At 36.3% G+C, this 11,868-nt stretch overlaps 1 protein-coding gene and 1 pseudogene across 1 annotated transcript; one reads left to right on the top strand and one right to left on the bottom strand.

Annotated features, from left to right (window-relative positions):
* The first annotated feature begins 1,565 nt into the window (after nt 1–1,565).
* LOC132163778 (serine/threonine-protein kinase Nek6-like) lies at nt 1,566–4,430 on the top strand (annotated as a pseudogene).
* A 555-nt stretch (nt 4,431–4,985) lies between these two features.
* Nucleotides 4,986–7,241, bottom strand: LOC132163765 (receptor-like protein 2). Its single transcript, XM_059574137.1, has one exon. The coding sequence runs from the start codon at nt 7,239–7,241 to the stop codon at nt 5,052–5,054; it is 2,190 nt and encodes a 729-aa protein (XP_059430120.1). The 3' UTR covers nt 4,986–5,051.
* Nucleotides 7,242–11,868: the final 4,627 nt, after the last annotated feature.

Below are 11,868 nucleotides of genomic sequence, written 5' to 3'. Positions count from 1 at the left end.
TTGTTATTGAAAAGGCCAATTCGAGATGGCTAATCTCCTACAAACTAAGCATTTCGAGGATGCTTAACTTCCAAGGTTCACAATTGAACAGTCCATAGATTCTTTGATACCTTTACAATTATCTCAAGAGCCTTATATAGACTCCATTCTAACTACTTGGGCCAACTACTTGGCCTAACTAACAACTAATCTAGTAACGACCTAACTAACAACTAACCTAATAACAGAAATGGGTTATCTACTTTAACCCATTACATTGCCCGCTCCTTTAAAACACCTTGCTCACAAGGTGTGCAATCGAAAGAAAGCTGTCTATTACAAGTGAATACAAAGAATATTGAAATACAAATGCAGCCTAGGGCCAAAATGCGGGCCAAAAGCCCAAACCTTTGTCTGATATTTGTTCTCACTTCCCAAGCAAGCCAGCTCACGTGAACACACTACCCAAATCTGACTTTCACAATGCCCAATTCCACCATTTGCACACAACAGTGACAGCACACACCTCCTCCGCAGCCTTTTTTATTTCTGTTGAACCCTCTCTCTTCCCATGCATCATCTACATTTTCTTCCAGCGCCATCTATGTTTGAAGAGAAAAAAAAAATGTCAGACCACAAAGCTGCTTCTCCACATTAGCAAATACAGCAACCTCCCCAACAGCAGACAAGCAATGCCTCATATTGGCCAAGGTCTCATCAGCCCGATGAAGATCCCCATTGGCAAAGACATCCTCCACAGTTGCATTTAAAGTCTCATACGCAGCTTCCATTTTTTGTTTGACGGTATCGACTTTATCAAGGGCAGCAATAGATTCTGCTGAGGATCCCTCTGCCTTCACTTTGCCTTCCTTGAATTCTTCTTGGGTCACTACCTTCTCATTCAAAGGCGAATTAATTTCGTCTTCCAACTTGACTTGTTCGCCTAATGAATTTTTAAATTGTTTCTTACCATTAGCAACATTCTCCACATTCTTTTGCTGAGCAAAGGGATTGACTTTTCCCCCCAACAAACCATTAGTCTTATTTTCACCCCCAAAATTTCTGACAGCATTATTATAAGGAAGTACATTCCATTGGGGTTTAGTGCTCTTTCCGGAATTGAACATATAATCTTTCTGGCAGCATTTTCTTCTGCTTTCACATTTTTTGAAGAATTTGTTTGTTGTCTCTCTTTTTATTATGAATCGGAAGGTTGTGCAACATATAATGACCAAATAAGTTGTGGCTTGTCATCGCGGATCAACAATAAATGGCATGACAAACAAAGTAACCAAGATTAATAAATTTTCTCCAAGACAGTGATCACATTGAACGCAAATTGGAAATATGAAAACTAACAAAACCTTAATTTATTCAAATTGAAACTCAGGAAACCAAAGTGATAATAGACACTATAACGACCAATATGCAATTTTAAAGAAAAAGATTATACACCTATCTTTTACATCGTCCATGAATTGGAAATATGCAACTCTCCACTTGTAGCTAAGAACTAATGGACCACAGACTCTCCAAAAACCTGTAATGGAGCCAAGAACCATAGTAATTGGAAACCATGGGATTCTATGCCCATTGTCATCATCCCTAATGTCTCCCTTGTTGCTAACAATATGGGTGCACTCATGTGGAAGAGGGGGGCCACAAAGTCTAAGGTTACCCTCATATGCAAAGGCATCAAAGTTCTGGAGTTGAGTGCCTGATGGTATTGGTCAATGCAAATTGTTGTTTGCAACACGTAACGGGGATAGATTATAGGTTTTGAGGAAGCCTAGACCTTAGATTCAAAGGGAAATTAGACTTTTTAGATTTTGAGAATACTTAAAAAACATTTTTCAAACTCAAGGTTTGGGATTAATTTTCTGATTTTTTCATTAATGGGCTTGATGTCTTTAAATAGAAAATTACAATGCATAGTAAAATAAAAGACTAATTAAAATAAACTACTGATAATACTTATCCCTAATATTTAAATTATACTAACTAATACTTATCTCTAATATTTAAATAATCTAATGTTATCTATAAAGATAACATATTATCCTAAGGTATTTTAAATCTAAAATACCTCTTTTATTATACCCCTAACATTTCATTCCCCTTAAGGAGACCTTGTCCTCAAGGTCTAGAAATTTTTTTTCTTCCTTCGTTACTCGTTTCAGGTGTTTGCTTGGTGGCCATACAAGAGGTGGGATCACTTTTATGTCATCCAGCGTCCAAATTTGCACAAGCCCACTCACTTGCCGCTGCCAATGAACATTGGACTGCCTGTTTTTCTGTGATACAGGATGGCGACGAGGCGCTTGCAATGGAGCACAGGGTGGACATGGTTGCCTTGTTTTGGCTATGTACAATGATGAACATTCCTTCATTTCATCCTGACTCTACCGTTTTGCAATTGACCGTACAATGTAATGACATTGCGATGGGTCTTGCTATTTGACCACGTTGTGGATGTTTTTGGTTGGCTGGGAATCCAGCGATGGCATGGAATTTAGGTTTCCATGGTGTGACTTGTCACTGGTTCTTGCTGTAGACTTTTTCCTTCTGTTGATCTCTTTTAGTACCATGGAGTTCTCGGCTACAATTTTGGCAATCACTGTGTTCTGCTTCATCATGACTTCAAACAAGGTTTGAAGGTTGGAAAGTTGCTTTTCCATACGTACCATACGGGTGTCTGCCAAATGTTACGAGAATACGTAACAGGGATAGATTATAGGTTCTGAGAGAACCTAGACCTTAGATTCAAAAGGAACCTAGACCTTTTAGATTTTGAAGAAACATAAAAAACCATTTTTCAAACTCAAGGTTTGGGATTAATTTTCTGATTCTTTCATTAATGGGCTTGATATCTTTAAATAGACAATTACAATGCATAGTAAAATAAAAGACTAATTAATATAAACTACTGATAATACTTATCCCTAATATTTAAATTATACTAATTAATACTTATATCTAATATTTAAATAATCTAATGTTATCTATAAAGATAACATATTATCCTAAGGTATTTTAAATCTAAAATACCACTATTATTATACCTCTAACAAAATCACATTTGCTAATGTGACATGTTGATGCATGATTGAAATAGCTGCACATCAACCTGCATTTAGAGCTCTTGTAAGTGTTGGCTTGACCTATAACTACTGCATTTTTTGAAGCGACGAAGTTGAGTATTGAACTATATATTTCAATTGCTGGCTAACAAGTAAATCGGATTATTGACAAATAAATGTAACAGGATTTGTCAGGACTTGTTAACAAAATAAACCGATCATACATGTCCCCACTTCCAATTGTGTATTCTTTTACATTGCAAGTGAATGTTTTGATTTTTTTCTGTAAGTAAGTATACAAAAGCAAATATACAGAAAGGAATTATACAACTAAAATTGGATGCAATTTGGAATGCAGGAAACAATTAGTCAAGAGCATGTTAAGACTGACCTTAGACCAACAGTGAGTTCAAATTACCAAAATTTGTCATATCTTTCTAAAAGCAATGTCTTTTCCTGAAACTTTCACCACATTTTAGGCTGCAGAGCTTCTGAGGCATCCCCATTTACAACCATACCTTGCTCAACACTCTAATATATCACCTGTTTTTATGCCAGTGAAGTCTAAATGCAGCGGCAAAATTAGACCAAAAGGAACCCAACTGTCTAACATAGTGTTGGGAAAGACACCAGAGGTGGAAAGGCAAGGCGATCAAAGAATTTGGAAAGTGTTCAAGTAGGAAAAGCACATGCATTCAGTGAGGCCCCAGCAAAGGAAACCAACATCTATGGTTTTCTTGAAATAGAAGTTGAGACAAGAATAGTAGATTGCACTAGCTGTCTTGAGAAAACATCAAAAGCATTAAAGGGTTTTAGAGTTTTTTTCAATTCTGTTGAACAAATTGGAAATGCCAACTCAGAAATAGCCTTGGTGCATATGTTGTCAGCACATGCAGATAGGAAACAAGGGTGTTCCTCTAAGCCAAGATGCTCTTCACATTCTACAATAAACCCTAGCTCATGTCTGATAAATGCTTCCACTGAAAACGCATCATTAGAAGTAAAATCATATTGCCATGTGAAAATGAATTTAATGCAAGGGAGAATGGTCTTATCGCTACTAAGCAAACAGGGAAAGAAGATATTTACGAATTGAATGGAGGTTCTAGTGACATCTCATCAATGAGTACACTGACATTGGATCATGGTTATGAAACAAGGATTGAATGGGAACCCCAAACTCGGCAAAGAGCAAAAGGTCTGGAGTCACTACTAGAGATCTGCTCAGATTTACTAAAACATGAAAGGCTTGAGGAACTTGCAGGAGTGTTGAGACCTTTTGGTGAAGAAGAAGCTGTGTCATCAAGAGAAACAGCAATTTGGCTGACACAGAGCCAAATGAATATTCGCAAAACTGGCAGTGCAGCTTAACAGAAATGGAATTTGAATGGTTCTTCACTTGTAATCTCATTAAGTAGACAAATTTTCTAGATTTCAAAAGCTAAGTTCACTTTCACAATCCGGAAATCATTGTAAAACATTTTACCCTTAATTTCACCATTAATTTAACTCCTTAAAATTCCTTAATTCATATGTTTCTTGATGGATAGTGAGATCTTTGACTTAAATTTATAAAGCCAATTAGTCTACTAATGAGATGCCGTTTGATAGTTGGAAATTTTGGCTGATTTGGAGGTTTAAAAGAGAGAATGACAGCAAATACAAGTGAAATTGCATTACTGAGCACTGCATTTTTGTTCTGTTTTTCCATTTTTTGAAGAATTTGTTTGTTGTCTCTCTTTTCATTATGCATAGGAAAGCTGTGCAACATATAATGACCAATTAAGTTGTGGCTTGCCTTCGCAGATCAACAGTAACTGGCATGACAAACAAAGTAACCAAGATTAATTAATTTTCTCCAAGACAGTGATCAATGATCACATTGAACGCAAATTGGAAATATGAAACCTAACAAAACCTTAATTTATTCAAATTGAAACTCAGGAAAGCAAATTGATGACAGACTCTATAACGACCGATTGATAACAGACTCTAAAGCGACCCATATGCAATTTTAAAGAAAAAGATTATACACCTATCTTTTAGGTTGTCCATGAATTGGAAATATGCAACCCTCCACTTATAGCTAAGAACTAATGAACCACAAACTCCCCAAAAACCTGTAATGAAGCCAAAAACCACAATAATTGGAAACCATGGGATTCTATGCCCATCGTCCTCATCCCGAATGTCTCCCTTGTTGCTAACAATATGGGCACACTCATTTGGAAGAGGGGGACCACAAAGTCCAGGGTTACCCTCAAATGCAGAGGCATCAAAGCTCTGGAGTTGAGTGCCGGATGGTATTGGTCCATGCAAATTGTTGTTTGCAACACTAAAGGCATGCAAGAAATGTAGACTACTTAGTGATGCTGGTAGTTCGCCGGACAATCGATTTGCAGAGAGGTTTAATACTTCCAAGTTTGTGAGCTCTGAAATTTGGTTTGGGATGCTGCCTGAGAAGATGTTTTGACTAAAATCCAGTATAGAAAGAAGCTTCAAACAACCGATCTCAATTGGGATGTTGCCACTAAGATTATTGTTTGCAACAATAATTGATGGTGGCAGGCTTGAGAGAAAATTGTGTTGTCCAAAAGGACTGGGGCCAGTAAATATTGGTAAATCCCAATGATTATCGTCTACTAGAGCCTTTGGTGACACTAATGTTTGCAATCCACAAAATTCCTTTGGAAATTCACCTGAAATGAGGTTGTCAGATATATCTAAACGAAAGAGCCTTGGAAGAGTTGACAACCAAATAGGAATTGAACCCGTGATACGATTGGAAGATAGACTTAGAACTTCTAGTTTCTTAAGCCTAGATAGCCATATAGGCATTTGACCAGACAATTGGCATCCGTCAAGGCTAAACAATCGAAGATTCTCAAATCCATCAGACCCAACTATATTGTCATCACTTGGCATTGCCTCATATAGAAAATTCTCTCCAAGCATGACTACACTGAGTGTCTTGCAACGCATCAAAATCTTGATTGCGTATGTGATATTGGTTAACTTGTTGCTAGCAAGTGAAAGGAAAGATAAGAATTTTAATTGAAGCACCTCAGGTTGGATTTGTCCCTCGAGTTGGTTTAGGGCTAGACGGATTGTGGTCAAGGACTTGCATGAGTAAAGGCTTACTGGCAAGTTACCAGAAAACTTATTACCCCCAAGGTCAATTACAATAAGTTGATGAAGACTAGAGAAATTAAAGGTAGAGATGTTTCCTTCAAGGAAATTGGATCCTAAGAACAATTTTGTGAGATTTGTGCAATTCACCAAAGATGGGGGCAAAGAACCTGTTAAGGAGTTATCATTAAGGAGTATGTCCGTTAATTTGGAGAGCTTCCCGATATCCACTGGGAGCTTGCCACTCAAGTTATTGCGATATAACTCAAGGTAAGTGAGTTTGGCAAGGTTCACAATGTCACCGCTAATGGGTCCTGAAAGATTATTGGAAGGCAAAGAGATTTCTTCCAACCCCACTGCATTGTATATATCATGAGGAAGCAATCCAGAGAGATAATTAAAACCTGCCCGGAAAACCTTGAGTTTGGAACATGCCCCTAGTCCACGAGGAATATGGCCACTATAATGATTATGGGAGAAATCGAGTAGCTTGACCACTGAAGAGTTGATGCAAGGAAATGAAGGAATCGGGCCTGCGAGATTATTGTTGCTGACATTGAGGTCGGTCAACCTCCATGCTCTTTGAAGGAATGAAGATTGGATTGTCTCACTAAATTGATTGCTAGATATGTCAACAATTTGAAGGGAGGCAAGCCAACCAGATATATCTCCAAATAGACGATTGTAGCTCAAATCAATGACCTTGAGTTGATTCGAGGACGAAAACAATCCCTTAGGGAGAGGACCCAAAAGTGAATTGTGGGAGAGATTAAGGTGGGAGAGACGTTTGAGGTTTCCAAGATAGGGAAATATACTGCCACTGAGGCCTTTAGCAGGTAACCAGATATGGGTGACTCGATTTTTATGACTACAAGAAATGCCCTCCCACTGGCAACAATCAATGGAAGACCAATTTAGTGGAGGAGAAGACATACGGTTGAAGGCTAAGGATGTGAGAGAGTCACGGTCCATTTGCTTGCAGGCATGATTGGTGGAGAAAATACCAAAGAGAAACAAGGTGAAGAGGAGATGATAAGGCTTTAAATCTAGCATGGTTCTAATTTGATATGCCAAACTAGAAGAAAAAATGGTTATGAAGTAGCTAGTCCTAAAACTACACCTTGTATATATAGCTCTCATCTGCAGCTTTTCCCTAATTATAAGTCCAGTGGGGCCGGGGGACATAATTTCGTGGAAAAGTATTCGAGTTCACAAGCATACGTTATTATTATAATCGCTCTCCACTTGCGTCAAGTGACAGAATCATGTATGACTTTCCAGCACGAAAATTGTTTTTGGACTTGAAACCCACGGCAACTGTTTACCATGGTTTACCCTCTGAACATTTTACCATGGTTTACCATGCGTGGAGATGTACCATGGTTTACCATGCGTGGAGATGTACCCCACTTCTTTCTGGATCGCAAATTGATGAAGGAAAAACACCAAGGAATTAACCAGGTTGACATAACTCGGTATCGGTATCGGTACGACTGTAATGAAATATAAACGCCTACTTCCACCGCTGGAATCTCTTCAAAATGTTATATATATATATATATATATATATATATATATAGTGCTTTTATTCAACTTGATATGCTTACAAATAACCACTTTTTGTAAGTGTAGGCGGAGGAGTACTGGATACAAATAAAGTAACCAAATTTTAAGATTTAATTACCACCACATGTCAATGTAAATATTTTTTTATTTTTTTTTCTTTTTACACATGTTCGCATAAGAGGAGGTAGATTTAAAATAGTAACTTTTGCTTTATGATGCGTGGTCTCAATCAATTGAGCTACCCTCACAAACCACACGTCAATGTAAATATTATAGTTCAACGTAATATATATAGAGAATCATATATTCTACGGTCTCATCAAGCTCAAAGTCGCAGCTTAAGTTTAGAAATAAAAGGAATTTGTTATTGGAAGTGACTAAACATTCTGCTAGCTGTTTATTCAACTTGATATCTTTACAATATAAATCATCACTTTGTATTGTAAAGGTAATGGACGTAGTAGGTGAAGCGGATAAAAATTAGGAAACCAAATTGTACATATGCTACTAAGTATCAAGTAATTAATATAAAGAATCATTTATGTTGAGATTCAACAATGCCGCTGCTCTAGTCACTTGGACGGCTCTTAGATACTTTGTAGGCTGCGATTTTGAATGCCATAAAAGGATTTGGCTTTCTTCACTGAACACCAATTGATTTTCAAATAAGATGGTCACAGGCCCAATCTAATAAATGGTATCAGAGCCAGGGTCATGGGTTCGAGTCACGAGAGCGTCATGATACCAATTGGTTTTCAAATGAGATGATCAAAGGCTCGATCCAACACTTTATATGTTCGGCACTTGTACTTTCTTAAGTTTAGATAGCCATACATATAGGAATTGACTGGTCAGTTGGGATTCACTAAGGCTCGTTTGTTTCGATATAAAATATTTTCCGTTAGAAAATGTTTTTAGAAGAAAATATTTTTCTAAAAAATAATTTTCTCGAAAACATTTTATGGTGTTTGGCATGTACAAAAAATTACAAATTTATATATCAATCATATTAAACTTTAAATTATGAAAATGTCCCAACCAGGTCCCGGCAATGACGTGGCCGAGTCCTACGAGTCTCAATTAGGTCCAAGTAGAGTCTCGACCGGGTCCCGACCAAGTCCGGCGTGTCCTAGTAGGTCTCAACCAAGTCTTGACAATGTCCTAACCAGATTCGACCGGGTCTTAGTTGAGTCTCGGCAAGGTCCTGGAGAGTCCCGATCATGTTCCGGGTTGGTCTTGACAAGGTTTTGGGCGAGTCCCGACAAGGTCCCGGTCGGGTATGTAGATATGAGAATGAGGTGCTCAAACTCAGAAAATTGTTTACGGTTTTCAAAAATAGAAACAATTTTTAAAAAATTAAAAAGGCATTTTCCGTTAAACTGAAAATAGTTTTTATTGACTATTATTTTATGTCACACTAAACACCCAAAAATATAAAAAAAAAACTCTTTTTAAAAACCATTGGGGATGGTTTCGGCCACCCTCTTGGCTTCAAGGGGGTAAGCCACCCCCTTGGTGCCCAAGGGGGTGGCTCGGCTACCTCCAAAACCCACTGGGGTTGGCTCGGCTACCCACCAATTTTTTTTTTTTTTTTTTTTTTTTTTGTGAAAAAATATATATTTTTAATTTTTTTTTTTTAAAAAAAATTTAATTAGGTGCCACGTCATCACTGATGACGTGGCCGCTTATGCTAAATGTCAGCTTCTAATTGGTTCACGTGGAGTTCCATTAGATCAACTAACGGTTAATGGACGGAAGAACGAATTTAGTCTTTTATCAAAACTAAAAGGACCTCCTATGATACAAAATAAACCCTATGAAGAATTAGTATTTACCCCTATTTATAATAAGTGACACCTTGTATATATAGCTGTGATCCCAATGATAAATACATATGCGGTCACTGGTCATGGAAAAGTATTCAAGTGATCACTGTCAATTGATTCTTAATTTGTGTCTAAAATTAATGCAAAAATAGATTCTGGCGTCCAGTTTCCTTTGGCATGCTTTGGAATCATGTATGTATATCTTTTCAACACGAAAATTCTTAAGGAATTGACGAACCTTTCACTTTCTCCTGTATATGCTTGAATCTTGTATAACTTTCCAACACGATCTGGACGGCTGCTAATTTTGTCAATTATGTTGAAAAATCGTTTTTGGACTTGAAAGCCACGGCTACTGCTGTCGTTTTACACTCCACCTAACATTATTCCAAACCTTGTTGATGACAATTTTGATAATTACGTTTTGAATTTCAAGAGTTTGTAAGTCCTAATGAAAGACTCAATGAACCACGCCATCTCATTGTACTAAAAAAATAAAGCGAGAAAAGGTAGAGATAAGTTAAGCCGAGATTAAGAAAATTAATTTGCAAGAAACTTCGAACAATGCCCTCTTCACACATAATATAATAGTTCTGTACCCGTCGACGTTGCCCAGATTGCAAGACCAGTGCGCACATAATTCAAAGATAAGTGAAAGAAGAAGGATTCAAAGTCGAATCAGTTGATGAAAAAGTCAAAGAAGAAGATAAATGGTTTCACACACACACAGTATATATATATATACTAATCGCAACCAATAATATTATAAATAAGCATATGGGCTATAATATGTCATCTTTTAATCATTAGTACTAACCACTGCTTTTAGGTATATATTTGCAAATATCCTACTGCTACTCTCATGACTTTGCTGTCTATATAAAATTTGAAATTACCAAACTGCGGTTTTTTTTTTTTTTTTTTTTTTGGCTTTAATTTCCTATGTTTTCATCTTAATTTAATTTAGTCCTTGAGTATTTAATCTCAATAATACATACATTCTTTCGGTATTGACGAAGTTTAAAATAGGTCCCTTTGTCACTTTACCAGCAAAGTTAACGGTTTGTCATCAGCTATCTGTGTCTCATTTGACACATCATGAATATCCAATGCAATGCTTAGTCAAAAGTGCTAAGTCATTCATAGAAAACAAAAAACATTCGATGTATGCTTAAACTTAAAGAAACACAAAACATGATAACCTAAAGAGCAAATCTACATTAACAAAAGACTTCAGTTCTATTGACATGGCATTGTATTGGACTGTTTAGATGAATGTTGAGGTGTTAAATGAGACACATGTGGTAGATCTTATCGTGATCAAGTTGAAATATTCTATTTCTTTTAGATGACTCTTCATAACTCCTAGAACTTGATTTCACAACCTATTAATTTTGACAGTAAAGTGATATAGGAACATATTTTAGCCGAATGCTTGAAATTGAAAACTCAATGACTAAATTCAAATGATATAAAAACCTAAAGAATAAATATAATTTCCCAACCCCCCACTTTTTTTTGGTTTTGTTTTGTTTTTCCTTTATATATATATATATATATATATATATATATTTGATTTTTTAACATCTTTTTATTATTTATAATAAGAGACACCTTGTATATATAGCTGCGATCCCAATGGTAAATATACATGTGGTCACTGGTCATGGAAAAGTGTCCAAGTTCACTATCAATTGATTGTTAATTTGTGGCTACAATGCAAATTAAGACTCTAGCGTCCAGTTTCCTTTGGCATGGTTTGGAATCATGTGTAACTTTCCAACACGAAAATCCTTAAGGAATTCTCTTTCCCTTATGCTTGAACCCTCCGTCATTTGGGCTAACCGATACCGACCGCTGCTAATTTTGTCAATTATGTTGAAAATCGTTTTTGGACTTGAAACCCACGGCTACTGTTGTCGTTTTACACTCCACCTAACATTATTCCAAACCTTGTTGATGACAATTTTGATAATTACGTTTTGAATTTCAAGAGTTTTTAAGACTCACAATGAACTCACAATGAAAGACTCACAATGAACCACGTTATTTCAGTGTGCTAGAAAAAGAAAAAAAAATTGTAGGTTAGCTTTTAAAATTGTACGGTTTCAAAAAAAACGTCTCTTTAATTGCAATTTGATTCAAAATCGTAATTTTTTAAAAACACAATTTCATGCAATTTGATTTAAAAGTGCATTTTTTTGAGGATTTTTTTAAAAAAATTTTAAAATTTTAATTTTAATTTTATTTTTATTTTTTATTTTTTATTTTTTTTAAGTTCCATGGTT

Source organism: Corylus avellana, chromosome ca10 (assembly GCF_901000735.1).
Source record: "Corylus avellana chromosome ca10, CavTom2PMs-1.0".
Classification (NCBI taxonomy): Eukaryota; Viridiplantae; Streptophyta; class Magnoliopsida; order Fagales; family Betulaceae; genus Corylus; species Corylus avellana.
Note: the sequence above shows the minus strand (reverse complement) of the source record. Positions and strands in the feature narration are given on the sequence as shown.

What these genes read in the sequence shown, in the direction of transcription:
- LOC132163765 (XM_059574137.1), bottom strand. Translation starts at nt 7,241, where the DNA reads ATGCTAGATTTAAAGCCTTATCATCTCCTCTTCACCTTGTTTCTCTTT.